A 25788-nucleotide genomic window follows, 5' to 3' on the forward strand; every position below is an offset into this window, starting at 1 on the left:
CTGCACAGTCTGTCAATGTCAATGTCAGTTGAGTTCATCCTGTCTTTAGGTGTGTTTGTCTGTTAAAGTGTGTCTGATCCCTGCGCCCTGCTACGTCCTGCTATGCTCTGCTGTGCCTTGCTACGTCCTGTAACGCCCTGCTACGTCCTGCTACGTCCTGCTGTGCCCTGTTACGTCCTGCTACATCCTGCTATGCTCTGCTGTGCCTTGCTACGTGCTGTAACGCCCTGCTACGTCCTGCTACGTCCTGCTGCGCCCTGCTACGTCCTGCTACGTCCTGCTATGCTCTGCTGTGCCTTGCTACGTCCTGTAATGCCCTGCTACGTCCTGCTACGTCCTGCTGCGCCCTGCTACGTCCTGCTACGTCCTGCTATGCTCTGCTGTGCCTTGCTACGTCCTGTAACGCCCTGCTACGTCCTGCTACGTCCTGCTATGCTCTGCTGTGCCTTGATACGTCCTGTAACGCCCTGCAGTGCCCTGCTATGCCATGAACTACTACAAATACTTTTTCTCGTCATTGTTCCATTGTCTTTATTATGACTATTATTGCCATTGTTCATCACACCCCCAACCAGCACCACCAGACACCACCTACCAAGAGCCTGGGTCTGTCCGAGGTTTCTCCCTAAAAGGAAGTTTTTCTCACCACCAAGGTTTCTTCCTAAAAGGAGTTTTTCCTCGCCTCGCCACTGTCGCACTAAATGCTTGCTCTTGGGGGAATTACTGGAATTGATGGGTCTTTGTAAATTATAGTGTGGTATAGACCTACTCTATCTGTAAAGTGTCTTGAGATAACTCTTGTTATGATGTGATACTATAAATAAAATTGAATTGAATTTATCTAATTCTGAGAGAGACACAAACACCAGCCTACTGTTACCTTGCAGCTGCTCTCGCTACCTCAACTCAACACAAAGGTAAACTATTGATTGAACCCAAGACACGCTGTGAGGAAGGGTTGCCAAATTGGACATGTTGGACTTTAAATTATGATTTGAATGTGACCTTTAATCTTCACTCAATTTAGCAGCATGAGATCATAAACTGGGAATTCTACCACAGAAAGTGCCTGGCCCATTAAGGCCTCTCAGATAGTTCCGTGTAATGCTAACAACTACCTGCCAATCTCCAACCTTCCATTCCTAAGTAAAATCCTGGAAAAGCAGTTGCCGCCCAGGTCCATCAGCATATGTCCAACCATGAGCTCTATGAACCCCTTCAGTCAGGATTGGCAAAATACTCAATACTCCTCGACCTCTCTGCAGCCTTTGACACAATCTCCCATACCATTCTCCTCAACCGCCTATCCCATCACCTTGGTATCACTGGCACAGCTCTCTCCTGGTTTCAGTCTTACCTCTTACACAGGAAGCAATTTGTCACTATTAGCAACTCCCGCTCCAATCCAGCTCCGGTCAACCAAGACATGCCTCAAGGCTCTATGCTTGGAGCCACGCTCTTCACCATCTACATGCACCCCCTTGGTCAGATTATCCGGCAACATGGTCTTAGTTTCCACTCCTACGCCGATGATACACAGCTCTATATCAGCACCAAACCATCCACTCAGCTTCCCCCCTCTCCCTGGTCAACTGTCTGCATGACATCAAAGTCTGGATGTCAACCAACCTACTGAATAGAGACTAATGTGCCAATGATGCCCGCCATCACTTCTGCCAGCATGCAATCAGAGCTCCTGCTGCTGCTGCATGTGGTTTGTTAATTAAGAAATGTAATCATACAATTATTAGTTTTATTTTACTTTAAGCTTTATAAAACATTTAAATACAGCTTCATTCCACCAATTTATGATTGCTTTTGTATTGATTAATGACTTAACTCTAATTGAACACTATAAAAGTGTATAATTATTCCAGCGGCACACTCCAGGCTCCACAGCATGGTAGTACAGAACTACATAATTATTATGAGTTCATGAAAATAGTCTTTTTCGGTCAGTTTTAGGTTCGCTATAAACAAGAGTTGCCTGACTACTGTTGGGTTAATATACAGAATTTGGGCTAATCATTTAGCTGGGTTAGTTTGACTGTAGACAGCTTCCTGTTCACGTTGTGGGACATACCACTTAGAAAAGTAAACTGGCTGAGACATTTTGAATCAGTAGCGTAGTTTATTTTGGATTACATTATCATAAACACAGCATGACCATTTGTGTGAATATGCAATTGGCAGAAACATTATAGCCTACATGTTTACACCAGTCCATTTCACACAATATAACTCACACAAGAAACAACCCACACGGAAAAGGAACAAGCCCAAGGCTGTCCTAAACAATCCACGAAACAACCCAGAACATCAGCAATACCACAGAAGAAACAAATCCACAGAGTGCTGCACAATTTCACCCTCATCACTGAGTCCATCCCATAATATAACTCACCAAACTAAAACATATATGTACTTTACATATTTAAAAATCCTCTTAAATTATAACTTAATTCTCTTAATTCAAAGAAATGTTGAATACAAACAGGAGAGCTTTTATTTCTGACTCGAAAATAAGATAAGATAAGATATACTTCATTCAATAAAGTATATCTTCAGGGACAATAAAGTTTATTGGAAATTTATAGGAAAATTTGTTTTGGACTCTGTCCGTTCTGCAGCTTTACAAAGACAACACAAAATACAGAAAACAAGCATCATAAGCAGAGAAGTTATGTTTTTATCAGATTTTAGTTTTATCTTTCAAGGATTACATATTAATTCAAGCGCTCTGAAGTCAAACGCTAGTTATATAATAACACAAAATGAGAATTGTCCCGTGAGAAAGCCCTCCTCCTCAGAGGGACCGCACACACAGCTTATAAAAAGCGTCGGAGGGCGCGCGCTGAACGCACCGCGCGCTCATCCACTTGTTGTTCTCTGTTTGAGGCTCGGCTGCGGATCGGATCGGAGCACGAGCCTGGAGACGTTGACCGGACGCTGACATGGAGAAAGAAGCCAGACCGAGCTGGGACAACCCCTTACAGTTCGTCCTGGCGTGTGTGTCCTATGCAGTGGGACTGGGGAACGTGTGGCGGTTTCCATACCTGTGTCAAATGCACGGCGGAGGTGAGTGACCTACCCCGCGCTGCAGATCTGAGGCATGGCCACACACTACTACTCAAGAGAGATTTCTGGTCCAGGGGCTCTATGCACAGGTTTTGACTTGTTGCCTGCAATCTGAGTCATGCAGGTGGGCTGTTTCTGGCGTAAATGTCCAAAGAACTGGAGGGAATGAGTTATTGTTAGTCAGTCATAAACGCAGGCCATAAACTAGAACCGGAATCAGTAGACATTTAGTAGCTTATCTACAGACTTTACACCTAACTGCTGCTGTAGATCAGAGACTAGTTCAATACAATTCAACACAAGGGCGGGTGTGGGGGGGTTCTTAAAAAGTCAAACATTTCTAAATCAAAATGTTAGGCCTTAAAAAGTCTTACATTTGCTGAAGTATTGTGTTTTAGGTCTTAAATAACTTGAAAAAGGTCTAAATTTTCCTACGTCCATGCACTCTACCACTCTACCTCTAATGCTCTTCTTTTTTATTCTGTGGTGTTGTAGTTCTTTCTCTCGCTAGTCCTAATATAATTTCGCTTACCACTACAAATGAGACCATCATGCTACTTATATTGCAGCCGATCAGCTTTTATTGTTATTGGCACGAGTCTCTTTCAGATTGTTCCACAGACATAAAAACAGATTTAATTCTTCAGCTATGGGGAAGTGCAAGTTTAGCGATACTTGTGATAAAGGTTGTGATAAAGGTCTTAAATTTCTTTCATAATGGTCTTACATTTTTTTGAATTTATGTTGCAAATGTCTTTATTTATGTAGGCCAAAAGGAAATTGTTATTCTTCTGTGTTGTTCCAAACTTTCTGCATAGTGAAAACATCACGTTATCTTGTTCGCGATGTTTCTTTTTAGGAATCATGTAGGCTACATCTCAACAACTAATCTGTTAGAGAATGAGACATTGTTAAAGCCAGAAGTCCAAATCTATAAAGACATGAAATCACATCTTTATTTGTCTAACCCCATGGAGCTCTGTATGTAATGTAATGTATTTAATGTAGTCAAACAGGTACACTCCTTTTCAAAGTTTGGATATTTCTCTGCAAGGAGAGTTATGAAACCTATTGCACAAATGTATTCACAGTACAGATGTGATATTACATGTCATATATGTGATATTATTGTCGCATGCTCCACGCAGGGCTTTCAAAATCTGTCTTTGTTTCTTAATAGCACTATTTAGTCCAATTTCATTACCAGGTTTGACTTTTGACCCAACAAAAGTACAAAAGTAAAAGTAACGATAAACACAGGCAGCTGTACTAAGTACATCTACTCCACTACTGTACTTCAGTCCAAATGTTGAGGTACTTGTACTTGAGTCTTTTCTTTTCATGCCACTTTCTGCTTCTACTCCGCTACATTCCAGAGAGAAATATTGGACTTTTTACTCCACTACATTCATCTGTTAGAGCTTTAGTTACTAGTTACTTTACACATTAAGATTTCTGCACACAAAACACATGGAGTTTATAAAATCTGATGTTTTATTATAAAGTAAACTAGCCAACAATATAACAGCCTACAGGTCCAGCTGAAATGATTAGACCATTAAATTACACAACTGTTTGGATCCTTTACACTTTTTAAAATGGGAGGGGAGACAGATAGAGACCCAAAGAAAGATGGAAAGAAAGGAGAGAGAAAGAAAGAAAGAAAGAAAGAAAGAAAGAAAGAAAGAAAGAAAGAAAGAAAGAAAGAGACATAACTGTTTAGCTCATTTCCAGTTTCTAAAATGGGAGGATTTTTCTTTACCTTTAATACTTTAACTACATTTTCCTGATGATACTTACAGACTTTCACTGAAGTAACATTTTCAATTCAGGTCTTTTACTGCATGTGTGGTATTAGTACTTTACTTAACTAAAAGATCTGAATACAGTTTGTTACTGTGTAGATAGATTTCTCTGTAAATGAGAATAAAGAGTTGCTTTTTCTCCCTGTTCCTCCTGTGTGGACCAGTTAGGATTAAACAGTAGTATAACAGTACAGGTCAGAATAAACAGAGGCATTGCCAAATAGTATCATCAAACAGGTCCTAATGTGTCCTGAGCATAGTTAATGTGTTTAGATGGGAGAGTATTATATTACGTTACATGTCATTTAGCTGACGCTTTTATCCAAAGCCACTTCAAATTAAAGGTGCTGTAGGTAGGATTGGGAAGATCCAGGTCTTAGCCAAAAAATGTGAACATCAACAACTTCTCAGTCCCTCCCCTTTCTGCTAAGGCCCAAAACGTTCTCCTAAGCCCCCCCACAAGGGAGAATTAATGTGTGTGCTTGAGCAGTGATTGACACACACAGTTGGACACGCCCCCACCTGGCCATGATTGGTGCATCTGAACAGGAAGCTGTTGATTTTTAAAAATTGCTCTACAGGCTGTAGGTGGTGCAAGAGATTTTCTTTTTTCATTACCTGCTTCAGTAGTTCTACTGGAACATAGGTTTCAGCAAATATGACAGAAAGTTAGTTTTATAAGTCTTACCTACTGCACCTTTAAGTGCTTTCAACCTTGAAGGTGCAAACTCCAGACAAGTAGTAAGTGCAAGATTTGTTATGTCTGTATTAGTCCTATACACGGCTCAGTGAACAATGAGCACACTTCAACTGTAATTACTGCACTGTAAAGAATTTTCATGTAAATTAACAGTAAAGTGCTGGCAGGAGACACCAGCATGTTACTGTTATTAAACAGTATTCATTATGTCAAATGACTTTACAGCCTGTTACTGTAAAAATAAAATTTACAGTATATTTCTAAATTTAATTTTATTTACAGTAAAATACTGGCAACAGAGACACCAGCATTTTACTGTTATTAAACAGTATTCATACTGTTAAATTACTTTACAGCCTGTTCGTGCAAAAATAAAACACAACAAATTATGTTTTTACAATTTACAATTACATACTGGCAGCAGAGCATACTATATGATTCCCTAATAAAAAAAAATGAAAATGCAGTATATTTGTGTGATTATTTGTATTTACACTAACATTTTGGTTAGGGGGTGCCAGTAGATTACTTTAAATCCCCACTTTTCACTGTAGGCAGGCATAATTGATGGTAAAATAAGCTAATTTAGCAGTTTAAAATAGTTAAAATATCAGTCTTTAATGCAATTAACATTAGAACCTTAGTGTTTTGTAGGCTGAAATCTGCGTTATTGTGATTAATTATATAACATAGGCAATAAACAACTTAGAAAGACTATAAATCAAACACTTTTATTTAAAAGGGAAGTGTCAAAAATAAATACTGCTTCTGTAAAAAACAACTGAAAACTTGGATGACCCAGAGAAACTAACCAAAAGAGACTTTTGAGTTGCCAAATGTCAGACTGCCTCTGACCAAACGAGAGAAAAGAAACTGATACACAAGTTGTTATTATATTATTATATCATTTATTTTACCAAACTTGAAGCGGACTCTACAACATAGCAACATTTTTTACCAATGATTGACCAAAATATTTTCTGTTTTCTACGGTACCACCGACGGCGACTACATCACATCTGTTTCCAATACTCAATACTATTGAATCACAATACTTCTAGAATCGCAATAAATGAAAATCGCAATACAAATCCAATCGACAACCGTTTTTCCGAGACAATCGAATCCGGACAAAAGCATATCGTCCCAGCCCTAGTAAGAACATTTTGAAACTGTGTATTAAGACCATTTTAAGAACATACACCAGTGAGAACCTTTTGAAAATATGCATTAATGGCATTTACCATGTCAAAACATTTGGGAATCAACTATAGGCTTTGAGGCTTGTACGTTGAGGTAGGCTCTTCCCTCATAAACTGCCTGTCTGAGTTAATGTCCGTGTCAATACTAGTAAGTATTGTATATAGTAACAAATACCATCTTTATGTTAAAAATAAAAAATAAAAATCTATAATAACGCAAGGAAAATTGAGTCTTTCCTCTGAATGAATTCCAGAGTGGAAGCCACCTCTTCTTGATACTGAAGGTTGAATATATATAGTACATCGCAAACCCAGCAGCAAGTCCTGTCAAAAAGTTTGCCGTGATGCCCTCACATGGTAATCCTATTGCTTCCAGTCATGACTTGCCCTGTTCCACCTGATACTTCAAGTGATAGCAATGTCAGAATGTATCTCACTTGCGTAACATCTGTAAACTAAAGAACAATGGTTGATCTGATATATAAGCTCTATCAATAAAATGGATATCAGGCAATATCAGGCGAGGACTTGCAGGTAGATTGAGGGTTGTTTCAATATCAGACGTGGTAGCAGACACCTGTAGGGAACAAATAAAGACATAGGTAAGATAGTTTGTGTATCCACGAAGTAAAAGAAGTAGGCATAGTTTCTTCATGGTTTCCTTAACCACACATTTGTCTTTATGTCTGTAAGAGTGATTCTTAACAGTTGAAAAGTTTTGAAAAATCCGACCGCAATCTGGCAAAACACACTTAAAAGTTAAATTTGGTGTATTTTTGTGCATTATCATTTGCTTTACATATTACATACAATATTGTGGCACAGCTATGACCACAGACTTGACAGGGGAACATTTTTGCTGCCAATGCGGCAAAAACAAAGTTGCCTAGCATTATACAATTAGCTAACGTTACCAGACTTTTACTACAGATTATCAATTCCCTTTCATCAACACTCAAAATTAGCCCACTAACACTATTCACTCTTTTCTCAGTTAACGTCAGTCAGTTTCCAAGTTAACCACCTTTCTGATTGAAATTAGCCCATCGCAATTCAACCGTCAAACGGCATTTGCAGCAATTAACAAGGGCCGCGAGGCTATCAGATAACGTTATCTGGCTAGCTAGCTACCCATGACCAATCCAAAATTTACAGATGACCCGAAACGGTTAGCATTTGACTAAACACCGGTGACAAGTCACGTAAAAACATAGGCCAAATGTCCAAGCTAACCTTCAAATCTCAGCCTCAATGATAACTTATCAATGATAAGTGACATTTTACAATCAGACATTCATGTTCAAGTTTTTGATTTCAAACATTATATTTGCTTATGCAAACTATGATTATGAATAAAATTACGTTACTGAGGAGGTCTAATTTGTATATGCACACACGATTGCTGCAGACAGCATGTCCTTCCAAGTGCGTCCCCTGATATGTTACGAAATGAGTCCACCTCTGAAAACAAATTTCCCACAAATACTGTAGTGTACTGCAATTTAAAACATTAGCATACTGGTATGGGTCTTTGTGCTCTCTTTTCTTTTTTTCTTTTAGTTTTTCCATAGGTGTTATACAAATAATTACAAAAACCCACAAACCTTACATAACCCAAATGAGTGTAAGAGATATGTTCAAGACAGTTCAATACAGTATACAAAGACTATTTGACATACATAAACAGAGCTTGTGAACACAAATAACAACAGTATTTGACTAAATGCTACAGGGGACAGTTTCTAAGGCAGGTGCGTGTGTGCTCATGGATAGGCATGTCTGTGTGTGTATGATGAGTGTTTTTGTGATTATAGTATGAAATGTTGTGAGTTGTGGTACTGTGTTATAGATATGAGAGGGGGTGGGTATGAAGTTTTGAGTATGTTGGATTAGGTGAGGCTCACCAGAAGGAAGGGAGCGAGAAAGAAAAAAAAAAAAGGGGGGGGGGTGGAGCTTGGTACGAGGGGTATTTGTCTATGGGAATTGAGGAGCAAGGTGAAAGAGACAGTTATTTCCTCCGACTGCTACGGCCCCCACCATGCCCGAGGAGCAAGCTGAGACACAACTGTTTGGATTGTTTCCTGTTTCTAAAATGGGAGGATTTTTCTTTACTTTTAATACTTTAACTACATTTTCCTGACGGTACTTACAGACTTTTACTGAAGTAACATTTTCAATGCAGGACTTGTACATATAACAGAGTATTTTTACAGTGTGGTATTAGTACAGTTTGTTATTGTGTAGATAGATTTCTCTGTAAATGAGAATAAAGAGTTGCTTTTTCTTAGTTAGTTAGGATTAGTGTGTGTTTTAGGATTAAACAGTAGTGTAACAGTACAGGTCAGAATAAACATTGCCAAATAGTACCATCAAACAGGTCCTAATGTGTCTTGAGCATAGTTAATGTGTTTAGATGGAAGATTTTTACATTACATTACATGTCATTTAGCTGACGCTTTTATCCAAAGCGACTTCCAATGAAGTGCTTTCAACCTTGAAGGTGCAAACTCCAGACAACAAGTAGTAAGTGCAAGATTTGTTATGTCTGTATTAATCCTATACACGGCTCAGCAAACAATGAGCACACTTCAACTGTAATTACTGCCCTTCATGTAACAGCCGGCTCTCAAGCTTGGATAGGGACTAAATTAATTTATTGGTTCACCAACTCCACAAAATGTAGTCAAAATCAATTTAGTGCTGAGAAATTGCAAGTGATCAAAACAAAATATAACATTTAGCAACTCAGACCCCCATGAAGCTTTGATACTGTACCATTGGTTCTGATTCATGGGAAATACTGTTTAATGCCAACAAAATAATGATCATTTTAAAATGTTGAAGTTTTAAAATGAACAAAAACTAATAAACATGTCTTTAATGCTGCAGGGCTTCAAATTTGACTTTATGCTTAGCGCAGGAAAAAATGGCAAAACATTGGAAAAAGTGACAAAAAAAACGTAAAAAAAGTGCAGAAAAATATTGACAGAAACTTCGAAAAAAGTGAAAAAAGTTTTGAAAAAGAAGTGTTGGAATTTTTTTTCCTTTTTTGACCCATAAAAACAAAAAAGTTGCATGGTGAATGGGGAAGACAACCCAAGGGTTATGTAATAAAATAGCAGCTACAGTCATTATGTGAATGGACATGTTTGTAATTTTTAATACTTTCCACCAACAGGGGGATTCTTGATTCCATATTTCATCATGCTAATACTGGAGGGAATCCCCTTATTCTACTTGGAGCTTGCCGTTGGTCAGAAGATGAGGCTTGGCAGCATCGGGGCGTGGACTGCCATCAGCCCTTATCTGGGAGGAGTCGGTAAGTGCTGGTTAAACTAACTGACGGTAACAATAATAATTATACATTTTATTCATATATATATCATATCACTCAATGACACCTTACAGTTAAAACTAGCAAAAACACAGTTAAAAAGGAAAATATAATTTAAAAAAACACATTTAAAAATTAAGATAGAAAAAGCAATATCACTGTAAAATATCATAGACCCATTTAGTTATGTCCACTTATTTCTTATTTTTAACTGAACAAGCTTATACAAGTTGTGGATTTGAACTCAACTTTATGAGTTTTTGAAAGTTAAACTTGCATTTATTCGTTGGGTTGACTATTTAAAAAAATTTAGGTGTTGATTGAACTAAGGTATGTAAGTTAAGTTATCAACCAATTGCAGTCAGGACTGCAACTGGTTCATTGGCTGGCCAATTCCCATGATGCAAGGCAGTAAATAGAGTTGTGTTAAAATTTGCTGAAAAGTTTGCAGTTTGTTTGAAATACAAATGTAACTTTATGAATTCCGTTTATTAAACGTGTCTGCTTGGAATGTAATGTTTTGTTGCCTGGTAATTGTCATTGTTGTGCTGGTTTACATTTGTAACCATGAGTTAAGTGACTGTTACGTTTGATAAGAAGAGCTGGAGTATTACAGTGTTAGACTGTGAGCAGTAATAGGCTTTCTTCAGCCATTAATCTGTGGCGTGTCACTTCACTAGTGGCAATTTTATGTCAAGTGACGCAAGATCAGCACAGGGGCACCTACTTTGCACAGGGCCTGGGGTGGCCCCACCCAAGTACCCACACTATCTCCTCAATAAATGTGGTTATGTTGTTTTACCTTCAAACTGTGAGTTGAAATAAAGCAGAAAGGTATGTCTGTTATATTAGGCAAGGAAGGTTTCTTGCATTATTAAAGAAAATGAATTATTTGTTTAAACTTAAAGTATGAAGTTAAACCAAGTAATACAAAGTTAAATCAACTAAAAGAACAACTTTAACAAAACTAGAACACTGTCGTTACATCAACCTCATGACTTTAATTTCTAAGTTGAAAAAAAGGCAGTCTTCAAGTTGAGTGAACTTCGATTTTCAAGGCAGCAGGGGACCTTGCATTTCCAAGTTAAACTAACATGAAATTTATTACAGTGATATCCATGAATTCGATGGAGAGTGGAGTTATGTGGGATTTGGCCTTTCGGAATAGTTAAGTTGGGAGGGTGGTTTTAAAGGTCCCATGGCATGAAAATTTCACTTTATGAGGTTTTTTAACATTAATCTAAGTTCCCCCAGCCTGCCTATGGTCCCCCAGTGGCTAGAAATGATGCATTCTTAGATGCGTCGTGATCCTCTCTTGAGAGATTATGTCTCAATGCAGAAAGGTCAATAATCGGAAATTTAGAAAACATTTGAGAGACGTATTGCTTTTGAACGCTGTTGAGCAAACCAAAACTCTGGTGACTCTTGACCTTTGTTAGGCCCAGCTCATGGGACGTGGTTTCTACATCACAGAGCTTTGACTCCATTCATGACTCACATGGATAGAATAGAATAGAATAGAATGCCTTTTATTGTCATTGCACATAACAACAAAATTCAATTGCACTTCCCCTGGTGGTGACACATAGTATGACAAGACAACATAGTAAAACATGAATTAAGACATAGTAAAAAAGAGACCTAAACAATATGAACACAGTAATAAATAAATAAGTAAATACATTATAATAATTGATAAGTAGCTAAAAGAAGACATAGTCCATTAAGTGCAGTGCAGTCTATATGGGTCATGAGTTGAGTGTTTTATGGCACTATGGATAAAAACTATTCAAAAGTCTGGAAGTGTGACCCTGGAAAGATCTGTAACGCCTTCCAGATGGCAGCAGAGTGAAGAGGTTGTGGCCTGGGTGGGAACAGTGTTAGGCATCTGGTGTGATATACAGTACGCCAGCGAGTGAGGGGAGCTGTGTGGGAATTATGTTTTGTGCTGACTTCCTGACTCTGTCCAGTGCCTTTTGGACAAACTGGCCTTAAAGAAGTATGGGTTAATGCAGTGGCTTGCAACCTGGGGTCCGGGCACCCCTTAAGGGGGCGGCAAAGATCACAGGGGGTGCACAAGTCTATCTGGTTTGAGGTTGAGGTAAAAAAATATATATATTTGCACATGTTAAACAAATTATGATAATACACTAGAATATATAATGTATACAAAAGTCGGTATAAAAACTATATATTTTTGTTCTCGCTTAAAATTGTTGGCAGGCTACTTAGTAGGCCAAACCTCCGGGACCTCTTAACCTGGGACCCTTGCTGTCATCAGGTCAGCTGCTAGCTGCTATGATCCTCGTCTTTCCTGCCGCCACGGCATCACTATTTTATGAATGAAACATGGCGGAGAAACGTCAAAGACCTGATAACTGCTCTGTATCAAAAAAGAAAGTAAGGCTCTATCACGAGAGTTACCTCAACTTTGGTTTCAGGGGGGGCTAAAAAGGTTGGGAACCACTGGGTTAATGGGTGGTTGTTGAATATGTAAAATGGGAAACACATTGTCCCTTGATTTTTATGTATAATTCTCTCGTTTTAGGTCTTGCTAGTGTCGTGACATCTCTGTATCTGTGTCTCTATTACAACGTCATCAATGCCTGGAGTTTCTGGTACCTCTTTCATTCATTTCAAGTGAGCTGCTAATTAACAAACTGGTGTCGTTTTTTTCAGTAGCCGATACTATACAGTGTACATACAGAATGTTGGATGTCGTTTGGACACTAAGGTAACACGCCTCTACTGTTCTGCGTTCCCTCCCGTGGCAGTCAGTGCTGCCCTGGGCAGACTGCCCCATCAACTCCAACAGGACAGGATTCTTAGAGGAGTGTGAAACGGCTACATCGACCCAGTACTTCTTCTACAGGCAAACACTGGACATCTCTTCTTCTATTGAAGAGAACGGAGGCATTCATACAGGCCAGGCACTGTGCCTCCTGCTCGCCTGGGGGATCACCTACATGTTCATTGTCCGAGGAGTAAAGTCAACTGGAAAGGTAAGAGAACTCTGAGTCCCTCAAACTGCAAATATTGGGAGCATACGCACTTTCAGGTATTCCTCTCTGTACATGTCGGGTCTAGTCTACCAATCACAACTGACAACTTTTAAGAGACACTTAAAAAAAATCATGGACTGGAAAAATACTCTTTCTAATATTGAACAGGAATAAATTGAAACAACAATCACGGTCAATTATGGTGTATTTATTTTATTTTTTATTATTTTTATTGAAAACCGTGGATAGAGTCTTTCTATCAAACTCAAATCATGCAGTTTATTTTCACCCCACACAGCCAACGTGTTATCCTAAGGATTAATGTGGGATTAATTTTAATTAATGTGGGAGTAATAATAATACTAAGACATTTAGTTTATATAAATGATTTTGATCTTCTGTTTGATTTAGTAAATGGAAGAATAGGCATGTTCATGTTGGCAGTATCAACTGATACTGTACATTAATGTTAGCTAACCACAGTCAACAGGTAGTTTAGTAAAAAGCACCTACTGTATGAGCACTTTTATCTAAAATGGTGAAATCTCGACTTTCTCTAAATGCATACAATAACTGACGCTTCAACAATAATAACATCATTGACAGAAGGATACTTACAATTATTGTTAGAACTAGAATAAAACTATATAAACACTTGTACACATTGCTTGTTTGTAATAATAACATCATTGACAGAAGGATACTTAAAATTATTGTTATTATTGTCCTCATGCCTCTGGGCGGTGAAGAGGAATTTGGTTATGCAGATTGGAAATCTGTAATGTCTCCTTAGTGAGATTTTCCATGCAGAATATATTAGAAATTACAATCTGTGTATTGTCTGTTTTATTGGAACAAATGTGTTCTCACTCTCAACAACATTGTTCTTAAAATCATAAAAGAAAAAAAAATATTTAAATGAACAAGTTCTTTCTTTAGTATTGATAAGTAGAGCCTAATGTATAGCCAAATACATATCAATATCACCTTTTGGATGGTTTCAACACCGGGGCGGACGGGGTTTGTTGTAACGCTAGCTAGCTACTACTACTAAACGAGGCTGAGAGACGGGTGTGGCTGGGGATTGTCCGGGAAATCTCCGCGACAGCGCCCAGGATGTTTGATGCCTGTTGTGCAGCAGCAGAACATCTCCCAGCTGCCCGGAATTATCTCCCCTTCACTTTTCAGTAATCTTAACTTTTCGTTTTGGTGCTTAACCCACCTTTTGTCGGGTTAATTTAGCTAACCGTAAAGACAGCTAAACGCGAAGGGGGGAGAAATTCGGCACATAGCTACACCGGTAGCGCTACGGAGATGTAGCTATAGCTACCGCTATAGATGTTGCCGCTGTTGTGACTCGGTGCTGGGTCTGATATAGTCTGTTTCCCGACGTTTAATTAAACTGACGTTAGCGTCATAATCACCAGGCACTGGAGATAAGTTCTGGCCGGGGGTTGCTGTGATGAAAGTAGCTGGCTAATAGCTGACTTGGGGCTAACGGTAACTAGCTAGCTATATGTCCCGGGGCTCTTGTCAGCTGTCATCCCGACTGAGTCTCTCTGCGCCGGGGGAGTGAGGCAGACAGACCGGGGTGTGCTACTTTGGCTAAATTAGCATTAGATTAATCGTCTATCTATACAGCTAACGTTAACGTTACTAGTGAAGTTATTCGTGGGTTAGCTCAGTCCTGTTAGCTGTGGTCGAAACAGTCATATAAAAATAACTTTATTAGCGTGTTGAACGATGTTGTAACCTCATAATGTTACCCACAAAGCTTTAGCATCAACGTTAGCACATTGTAGTAACGTCAAGCCGGTATCAATATTGAACTTTCAAAATAGATAAGGTCTCTGTTGTATTACTGTGATAAAAAGTGTGATGTAATTAATCACGAAATGATGCTGTATGGCAAAAAAAAGCAGTATTACGGTTATTTATAAGTATTTTTTTTCTGTGACATTGTATGATTTACAATTACTCCTGAACGTATCATCTTGGTGCCAGTGTTCTGACAGAAGTTAGAGTAACTGGAGGGTAAAAGGTTATATGACGCCACTGACGGGCGACTAAAGGAAACGTGCCGTGTCTGAAAATAAAATAAGATTTCTCTGGGTTTGACATTTGGTGGAAACATTTGGGATAGTGTAAGAACACAACTCATAAAAATATATAACATAGGTATGGTCATTTTTAGACATTTTAAAGCAGAAATGTTACATATTGTACCTTTAAGTTTCACTTTGTGGAAAAACTTAAACGGTTTAAGTCAACTAATTCAGCATAACAGTGTAGTAACTTCATTATACATTTGTTAGCCGTATGAAAGGTCTTTTGTCATGCAATCACAGGAACTAACAGTTTACATATTTTCGTAGTCCTGCAGTCCCATCCCGCTCACTTTTTTTTTTTTTTTTTTTTGCCCAGACTTGGAAGGGTGATAATGGGGATCTGAAAAAGTTTTCCAACATGCCGCCCTCTGTCATGCCTGAACGCTGACTCTAGTCTATATCCACAATCTTCCACATCCGGGGATAGCTCCATTGCTGCTGGAAGTTGCCGCATGTCGCTTCTTTTTGGCCAGATGTCCGTCACCTTCCTCTTTCTTTGTGTTGGCGTTCTAACCTCCGGTGGATTTCTGAGGACTATGGTTAACTGCTCCTCAGATCTCTGCAGGGTAAATCCAGACAGCTAGCTAGACTATCTGTCCAATCTGAGTTTTCTGTTGCACGACTAAAACAACTTTTGAACGTAAACATGTTCCACCAAAACAAGTTCCTTCCCGAGGCTATTTTGCAGAGGCACCGTGGCTGCGTCCGGCGCTTAGCACCGCCCAAGACGATTGTGATTGGTTTAAAGAAATGCCAATAAACCAAAGCACGTTTTTCTCCCATCCAGGAATGCTAGGTGGACTAGCTAGACCTTCCTCTGCAGGGCTGGAGCTAGGTCTGGCATAGCGAGACTACTTTGACCATAACTTTGTGTTTGGCTCCATCTGTAGGTGGTGTACTTCACATCCACATTTCCATACGTAGTGCTCTTCATCTACCTGATCCGGGGCGTCACTCTTCATGGTGCCATCAATGGTGTCATATACATGTTCACACCCAAGGTAAGGTTGTGTTGGAATTGGGGCAATATGCTTACAGACATACTGTACATGGATGCTTTGCATTACAGCCGAGACGCTACGCAAACAAACTGCTGGCAGACTGCGCATGTGTGTGTGTGTGTGTGTGTGTGCCTGCATTTGTCTGCTTCCAGATGGAACAGCTTGCCAACCCCACTACCTGGATCAATGCAGCCACTCAGATCTTTTTCTCTCTGGGTTTGGGTTTCGGGACGCTCATAGCTTTTGCCAGCTACAACCAGTACAACAACAACTTTGAGCGCCAGGCCATCGTTGTTTCCCTCATCAACAGTGGAACCTCCATCTTTGCCAGCATCGTCACCTTTGCTATCTATGGGTTCAAGGCCACTGTCAACTACGAGAACTGCCTGGAGAGGTGTGTGTGTTTTCTGCTATATATAAATATATATATGTGTGTGTGTGTGTGTGTGTGTGTGTGTGTGTGTGTGTGTGTGTGTGTGTGTGTGTGTGTGTGTGTGTGTGTGTATATGTGAGTGCACCTTTACACCTCTGTGAGTGTGTGTTCCTTTAAACAGTAAACTAAAGGTGTGTGTGTGTGTGTGTGTGTGTGTGTGTGTGTGTGTGTGTGTGTGTGTGTGTGTGTGTGTGTGTGTGTGTGTGTGTGTGTGTGTACTGTAGAGCTCCAACTAATTTTACTGTTTAATGGTTTAGGGGTTTGTTTTTTAATTAGTGCAATTAAAAAGGTGACATCAGACAAAAAAGACAGAACAAAGCAAGGCAGATCCATGACACCAATACAAAATAAGACAATGCAATGTCAGTGATACCGTGAGGTTATAAACAGAGGCAGAGAGGCATGTGTACGCTTAATTGTCTGTGTATGTGGTATCTATGGATATATATGTGTGGTGTGTGTGTGTGTATGTGAGGTTGGTTTAAAAAAAAAAGGAGGATGAGTGGGGGTGCAACATACAAGTGTTCCTGCCACAGGACAGACCTCTCTTACCTCATTGGACTGCCCTCAGACCTTGTTTCTGCATTATTATTATTTTCTTATGTAGATCACTTGCATGTCAGATGCCGATGTCAGATGGAAATTATGGCAGAAGGTGTCTTTACAAAAACAGGATTAATAGGGTGTTATAGGAACACAAAGGAAGGAGATTGAGACAATGACAGAGATCAGCAAATATACTGTATATCACAACATAGATTGGTGTAGCAAACTAAAAAGGGAGGTAGATGCAATAAAAATCAGACATAAGGAAGGACAAAAATGGGGTTGTGGATTAGTGTATGTGTGTGGGTTGAATGTGCAAGTGAAGAGTATAGGGATCTGTAGGAGCATGTTAGGTATAAGAGATTAAGATTGAAGGAAGTTTATGAGTGGCGACCATGTTTTATCAAAGTATTTCTGTAGTTCTGTACTGTTGTGTGTATGTAGTTGTTCTTGAGGAGAAACTCTGTCATCTGTCGAGACAGGACACTAAAGAAGACTTAACCCTCCACGCTGAGCACAGGATGAGTCTGAACTGCTCCAGGTTAATCAAGTTCTCCTGCTTGGGAATCCAGATGTCCCCAGTGTGTCTTCACGGTTCCCCCTGTACCAAATGACCCGCAACATCTTCCAGAGCTTAAAGGAGCTTCAGGCAGCCCTAGTACACCTTGTAGAGTCCTCCGCTGGGTCCTGGGGCAGTCCTGGGGTTCTGGCTGCACTGACTCCTGGACTTCCTTCCAGTTGGGCTTACTCACACAACCTCCATTTCGAGAAGTGGTGGTTCTGTAAGGGCTCTGTAGGGCCCCAGCTTTTGTTCCTGTCCTAAAAGTCGTTGAACAGGTTAGCTATAAAGACAGTCTGCTTCCTGTCTCTCTCTCTCCCGTCTCCTGTTCCATTCTGCTATGCACATGGTCGTGAAGGTGTTCCGAAGTTCTGTCAGTGGTGGTCTTTCCTCCTCTGTTGCTGCCTTGAACTGCCATGCGAGTGTCAGAAGGTCACAAGCAGGCCCCCAGGAAGTGTACCCAGCCTTGAAGCTAACTGAATATAGCGGCTAACCCTATAGAGACGTTTGTAAATCAGTGGATCATTTTTTTTTCCCAAGCATCCCACCCCTCGCAAAATGACTCGTTTCACTATCAGAATTTCATCCATTCAGTCCAATAATATTTAGAAAGTCTAGAAGAGCTGCACAATTAAATCATTTAATCCCCATTAAATCCCCATTCCCCAGCCGGCGGAGGTCTCTAGCGTGCCTGCTCTATGGGCCGCACAGTGAGGAAGCAGCGGCGATCATCCAAGTCATTTTAAACGAGGAAGGTGAACTTTTTTGGCTTCATGCGCCACTGAGCAACTCTCATAGGAATGAACAAGGCTCTGCCTCCAACGCTGGATCCAGGTCTGATTATACATCCGTGGTCACAATGCTTACTGAGATCTGGTGGTCTTCACCTCTCCAACACCGAACTTCTCTCAGCGTAACTCACAATGATTGTAGACACTGTCTGAAGCCATATGTCAGCGTCTCCTCTGTCTGATGCTTTGATAATTCTGCCTGCATCCTCATCAAACATTCTCTCTGATGGCTGGCTGGAGGCCACTTGATCCGGCACTGTTGAACTACTTTGTTTGGACCTTCTGGTGCTTGAAGGTTCTGGGACTGTGGGGTGACTCGGACCTGGCTCCTCCTGCGTCTCACCAGGAGTGGATCCTGTGTGCTGCGTTGCTCTCTCCGGGTCCAAGCATTTCATTCTGGCCTGTTGGATTTTAAAACGTGTTGCTTGTTCTTGCAGGTCTTGCTGCAAATGCATCTTTTACTCGTTGTCGGTCCACAGTTTGCCATGTTTGTCGTCCTTAGGTCCATCCTTTTGGGGTACTCCTTCTCCCCCACTCTCAGGTTTGTCTGTAGCTTCCTTGGGTTCTTCTCCACAGAAGATGCAGGTTGGGCTGCTAACCCTTCCTGTTCCGGTTGCTGTCTTTCCGAGCTGTCAACTATTAGCTATTAGCTAACTATATAACTATTAGCTGTCACTAGTCTTTTCTAAGTGGTCACCAGCTTGTTCCTGTGTATCAATGGCTCAACAGTGGCATGATTCAAAGATACATCCTATGATGATAAATATAGCCAAAAAGCGTACTGTATTTCAATCTATCTAAAGACACTAAGACTTGGGCATAATATTTTTGAATTACAAAGAACTCTAGATTTACATTTGCTGACATTTTAGGGTTCATTTATTTAGACCAAATAACCATGTATGTTTAACTTTTTTTTTATTTTCAACACAGTATGTTTAAATCCTCTCCAGAACAAAATAAATACTTGTCGGCTTAAAGCTAGCAGGTACACATTGAGTTAAGACATTTTGGCATATTGTTTACTTCTAAATGTGCACTACTAGCCAAGGATGATATATAGGCATCATTGGTAGGGTTGATGTGATGCGGAACTATACTGTACTGGTGCTTAAAGATGCAGTAGGTAAGACTTATAAAACTATCTTTCTGTCATATTTGCTGAAACTGACCCTATGTTCCAGTAGAACTACATGAAGCAGGTAATTTAAAAAAGAAAATGCAATTTGCAAAAATCCACCGCTCCCTGTTCAGATGCACCAATCAGGGCCACGTGTCAATTGCGTGTCAATCATTGCTCATACACACACATTCATTCTCCCTCCACAGGGGCTTAGGAGACCGTTTGGGCTTTAGCAGAAAGGAGGAGGGAGGGACTGAGAAGTTGTCGATGTTCAAATGTTTTGGCTAAAGATCTTTGCAATCTACAGCACCTTTAGTTATCTGGGTTAAGACAGTGTAGTCCTCATGTAACGTTCCTGTTTTTCCTCTTCCAGGACACGCTTACTACTGCTGAACACCTTTAGTCTAGCAGAGGACAGTATCACCGTGGACAGTCTCTCCAACTGGATTGACAGGCTGAACACAACGTACCCAGAGCAGTTTGCTGAACTCACCAACAAACTGGAAGACTGTAACCTGGAAACAGAACTAGACACTGTATGTATGCAAACTCACACACAGAAAGGCCTGGATTTGAACCCAGAACCTTCTTACTGTGAGGCCACAGCACTAACCACTGGGCCACCGTGCTGCCCACAAGCTAATATGTATAATCTTTCATAGAATGAGAATACAACTGCTTCACATGGGTTTTTGGAAGACACAAAACATTAAAAAAATAAATAGATATGAACAGTACATTAAATAATTATAAAGTGCATCCTGTTTATTGGAGAAAATTCAGTACCTCCGCTCTTTTAGTTGTGATTCGAAGACAGAGAGTTACAAACAGATATGGCCTTAGACGTAGGCGTAATCAAAACTGGCCAGTGCAACCCACCCCAAAAAGCTATTAGATTTCCTTTACATAAATAAAGACATCTGCACCATAACTTGGTGCAGAAATGGCACAAATTGTTGCAGAAAGAAATCACCAGAATGCAGAAAATGATGTATTTGACGTTAAAAATTTAAATTTTGCTCAAAAGTGGAGATCTCAACCCCCCTGCAATGTTGAACCCAAAGATACGCCCTTGGACTTAGATAAAGAAGTACCTCAGTAAACTAGACAAGACTAAACCTAAACAATAACTTTGCAATCAAGCCCCTAGCCATAGCATTTTGTTGCAATCTGCTAAAAAAGGCTCAGGAATAAATGTATTTAATACACTTACTAATTGCCTGTTAAAACCAGTACCTGAAGCTCAAGTGGGACAAAGCCTAAAGCAAGCACAGTCATGAACAGTTTGCCTCTCTCTGTGGTCTGTGTCAGGCGGTGGAGGGGACGGGTCTGGCCTTCATCGTGTACAGCGAGGCCATAAAGAACATGCCACTGTCCCAGCTGTGGTCAGTGCTCTACTTCTTCATGCTCCTGCTGTTGGGAATGGGCAGCATGCTGGGGAATGTCACGGCAATTATCACCCCGCTGCGAGACTTCAAGCTGGTGTCCAACATGAGCAACGAGCTGCTCAACGGTGAGATTCAGGCCCATGTCGAGGGATAAGGTTGCCGCCATCAGCCTGTGTTGCTGGTTATATAGTCCCAATAACCTAATGTTATATGGGTGCTGTTCAGTGGTGTAGAAGTACTTGGATCATTTACTAAAGTTAATATACTAATGCCACGGTGTAGAATTACTCTGTTACAAGTAAAAACAAATCCTGCATTCAAAATGCTAATTACTGTAAGTAAAAGCACAAAAGTACCAACAATACTAACCAGTAATACTGAGATTAATATATGATATGATTGTATAATAGGCTAATGATTGCTGCATTAAAGGTCCCATGACCTGCTGCTTTTTGGATGCTTTTTCATAGGCCTTAGTGGTCCCCTAATACTGTATCTGAAGTCTCTTTCCCGAAATTCAGCCTTTGTGCAGAATTACAGCCACTAGAGCCAGTCCTACGAGCTTTCCTTAGGATGTGCCATTTCTGTGTCTGTAGCTTTAAATGCTATTGAGGAGGAGGAGGGGGGAGGACAAGGTGGAGGGTGGGGGTGTGGCCTTGACCAACTTTGCTCGTTTGAAAGCCATGATGTCTCTCTCTCTCATGGGCGGGCCAACTTCTCTGGGCGGGCAAAGCAGAGAAAGGGGAGGTAACCTTTCCCCTTATGACCTCATAAGGAGCAGATTCCAGATCGGCCCATCTCAGATTTCATTTTCTCAAAGGCAGAGCAGGATACCCAGGGCTCGGTTTACACCTATCGCCATTTCCACTTGGGGTCCATAGGCAGGCTGGGGGAACTCATATTAATGTTAAAAAACCTCATAAAGGGAAATTTTCATGCCATGGGACCTTTAATGTGTTCATCAGTTTAATGTTGCAGCTGGTGAAAGTGCAGATCATTTTAATGACTTTATAACACATCATCATGTATTAGCATTTTAGCTGATTATATGTGGTTTTAATAATCAGAAATTGTAAAGGAACTAAATCTGGGAGATTAATGTGGTGCAGTAAAAAGTACAATATCTCCCTCTAAGATGTAGAGGAGTACAGGCAGAAAGGAGCAGATAATAAAAGGTGCAACTACCTCACAATTGTAATTAAGTACAGAACTTGAGTAAATGCTATGTTAATGTTAAATGAGTTACTTTCCACCACTGGTGCTGTTCATGCTGATAAAGTGTGCTGTTTACCCACTGCGGTAAAGAGAAGCAGGAGACCTATCTCTCCACAGTACAGTATAGTCTGCTAAACTCCCAGTTTAACCAGAACTGGTTTAAAGGAAGCAATCTGACATTTTGGAGAGAAAAAAAGTCTACATTATACAACCAGGGCACAGTAATATCAACAAATAGCTAAATTTGTGTCTGGGCTGGGGTGGATGCAGAGTGAGAGCACAATGTTCAAAAAAACTTGAAAAAGAATGTGAAACAATGAAATTGGAAATGACCCCCTTGCTCCCACATCACTTACACATGCCTGATGCAATCTAGTGTGTGTGCAATGCAGCGGATGTTAAAACCTACTGATTGAAGATGAATGTGTGTGTGTGTGTGTGTGTGTGTGTGTGTGTGTGTGTGTGTGTGTGTGTGTGTGTGTGTGTTGTGTCCTTGCAGGCTTAGTGTGTGTGTTTTGTCTGCTGCTCGGCCTGGGCTTCACCACCACCTCAGGGAATTACTGGTTCACCATGTTCAACGACTACGGCGCCAATTTCTCCCTGCTGTTCATCGTCCTCATCGAGGTCATATCTGTCAGTTACATCTACGGAATCAAAAGGTTGTGTGTGTGTGTGTGTGTGTGTGTGTGTGTGTGTGTGTGTGTGTGTGTGTGTGTGTGTGTGTGTGTGTGTGTGTGGGTCCGCCTTCAGTTCAGCTTTGCTCTGGCTCAACTAGTGGTGCCACATGTGGGGAGCACAGAATAATCCAAATACATGAAAAAATGCAAAATAAAACCTAATCTACTATTTTTAGGTTTGAAAAAGACATAGAAGACATGCTGGGTTATCGTCCCAACTGGTACTGGAAGATCACATGGGTCTTGATCAGTCCTCTTCTCCTCATCACCCTCTTCATCGTCTACATAGTCAACTACATCCAGGGAGGGACACCCACCTACCAGGCATGGAACAAAGAGCTGGTGAGCTGTGGCTTTCTTCTTCTCCATCACGAACAGTGGTGTAGTCTAATGTATTGTAGTGGGTATACTGCACTGTATATATATATATATATATATTGGCCAGAATCTGCCTTTTGGTGGGGCGGGGAAGGAGGGCTGGGTTTCCTCCCACATGGAAGTTTTGAGCATCAACAACTTCATTTCCTGTATTCGGATACACTTTTATGCACCAATTTACGGTGGAAATACCTTCATTTAGCCTATGTGAAGAAGAAAAAGACAAAGACAATTAAATTCAAAATATATTAAAAATATAATTGAAAGTATGTTGTTGTGTCATTGGGCATTTTGAAGTGGGTATATGGAAATCCTAGAGCTTTCTTAGTGGGTATCACGTAGACTACACCACTGATTACGGAGGTCTAATACATTCAGGCTGGTGCAAATGTGTGCACAGGGTTCAAAATGATCTACTAGCCAAATGCTGGTTCACTAGCAAGGACCACAACATCAACCAGATACAGTACGTTTTGAACAATTTCAAAAGTCGCTTGTAGTCATCAGTTGACTGCGTTGTGGGGAGGCTTCGGTAAGGAATCTGCCGTATCACCCGGGTACGACGGACCCCCTTAGGACCTAAAGAGGAGGAGAAAAGAGAGTAACAGAAAGAGGGTGGAAGGGAGGGGTGCAGAATGCGAGAGCGAATGAGAGGAGAGGGTTAAGTGGGTATTTATAGGAATACTGGAAGAGGCGTGTTTGAGGTGTGGCCCTGCTCCTGAAACTATGCTAGGTAGCGTCAATAAAATATGCAAGTGGCTATTAGATGTGCTTTACTCACCACCAGCCAAAAAAACAATAGTAATCTATTGAGTGGCTGGTCAAATTTCAACATTCAGTGTACCTGGATAGCTCAGTTGGTACAGCGGGCGCCCATATATAGAGGTTTACTCCTTGACGCAGCGGGCTTGGGTTCAACTCCGACCTGCTGCATGTTTTTGGCTGTCCTGTCGAAAAAAGGCCTAAAAATGCCCCAAAGAATAATCCCGCTGTGTTTAGATTGCAGTTTAGGCAGTCGAAGCAGGACCATATTGGCTTGGATACAAAGTATAATGCTAATGTTGTCTTTTGAACCTTTGGCTTTGTTAGCCTTTTCTAGGAACATGATATGATAACACCAAAATGTCTAAGTAGGAACCAAAAGCAGAATATGTTTTACTCCCACTATAACCTATTCAATAAGCCAAAGCTACTTTATGTGAGTAACAATATGCATGAGAAATATGCTTGTTTGCATCAGCTGACTGTGACTGGCGAGAGGCTGTGGTCGGACAAGACTCTTTCTTAACACGGACCATAAGAGCATTAGGTCAGTGTTACGTAACGTTACACAACCAAAAGTCCCCCCAGGCTGTATTATTTGTGTGAGCTAACCTAGCTGTAGGTAAAGGAGGACAATGTTGAATTTGGAAATGGAGAAGAGAATGCCCATAAGAGACTGTCATTATAAGAAAAACATCATCTGCTGTTTGTTTAAAAGACATATACAGTAACTTGGTAAAGGACTAAGTTAGTGAGTTGAGTCAGTAGTGTGTGTGTGTGTGTGTGTGTGTGTGTGTGTGTGTGTGTGTGTGTGTGTGTGTGTGAGTTTGTGTGTGTGTGAATGTTTGATATACTGCTTACATATGAGAGTATTTAGAAATACAGGAGCAGGGGCCATTTACATCACTGGCAAAATTCAAGCTGAAACCAATGAATGTTTGCTATTCGGGCCAACATGCCTGAAAACATGTGATGTGAACTGTCCCTGTTGTCTCCTCAGGGTAGGTCAGTGGTGACGGAGTATCCTGTCTTTGCTCAAGTGTTCATCGGGCTGCTGCTGGTGTCGTCGGTCAGCTGTGTTCCCCTCACAGCTCTGTATGTCTACTGCAGGCAGAGGAAAGATGGAGGGCTTCACAGGAGCCAGCCAACCACCAGCACACTTTCTACTCAGTGACCAGACGGCCATGCAGCTTCCTGCCTACAGACCTCCACTTCTCTGTCAGCAGCTGAACACAGCAACACCGCATCAGTAATTTGTGTCTGGTAATTACTAGGGGTGGGGGAAAAAATCGATACAGCATAGTATTGCGATATTTTTCGTGGAAATACTGTATCGATACACAGACGGCAAGTATCGATCTTTTATGATATATGTCTTGGTCAGTTTGTCTGCTTGACAATCACATTTTGCACCAAGAAAATTGAAGTGAGATGAACAAACAGAGAAATGTATCTTTTTAGATACAACAGATGTTGACAAAATTGTCCTTTCGGGACATCATTTGAAATTGGGAAAAATCTGAAGTTGGAAAAAAAGGTAATACATTGCAATATGTCGCAGAAAATTGCAATATGTTTAAAATTGCAATAATATCGTATCGTGACATAAGTATCGGGATAATATCGTATCGTGAGGCCTCTGGTGATTCCCACCCCTAGTAATTACAGGTGAATGTATCAATGCAC

The 25788-nt window shown here is 40.6% G+C and overlaps 1 protein-coding gene across 2 annotated transcripts; it reads left to right on the forward strand.

Annotated features, from left to right (window-relative positions):
• The first annotated feature begins 2887 nt into the window (after window positions 1-2887).
• slc6a20 (solute carrier family 6 member 20) lies at window positions 2888-25438 on the forward strand. 2 transcript variants are annotated; one of them, XM_028580565.1, is made up of 11 exons: window positions 2888-3078; window positions 9964-10104; window positions 12668-12759; window positions 12894-13121; window positions 16120-16230; window positions 16383-16624; window positions 20056-20218; window positions 20994-21195; window positions 22785-22944; window positions 23139-23304; window positions 25103-25438. In XM_028580565.1, the coding sequence occupies exons 1-11, from the start codon at window positions 2955-2957 to the stop codon at window positions 25274-25276; spliced, it is 1803 nt and encodes a 600-aa protein (XP_028436366.1). In that variant the 5' UTR covers window positions 2888-2954; the 3' UTR covers window positions 25277-25438. The 2 variants fall into 2 exon arrangements, with proteins under 2 accessions (XP_028436366.1, XP_028436367.1); XM_028580566.1 differs by lacking the exon at window positions 25103-25438 and adding an exon at window positions 24581-24648.
• Window positions 25439-25788: the final 350 nt, after the last annotated feature.

Source organism: Perca flavescens, chromosome 6, assembly GCF_004354835.1.
Source record: "Perca flavescens isolate YP-PL-M2 chromosome 6, PFLA_1.0, whole genome shotgun sequence".
NCBI lineage: Eukaryota > Metazoa > Chordata > Actinopteri > Perciformes > Percidae > Perca > Perca flavescens.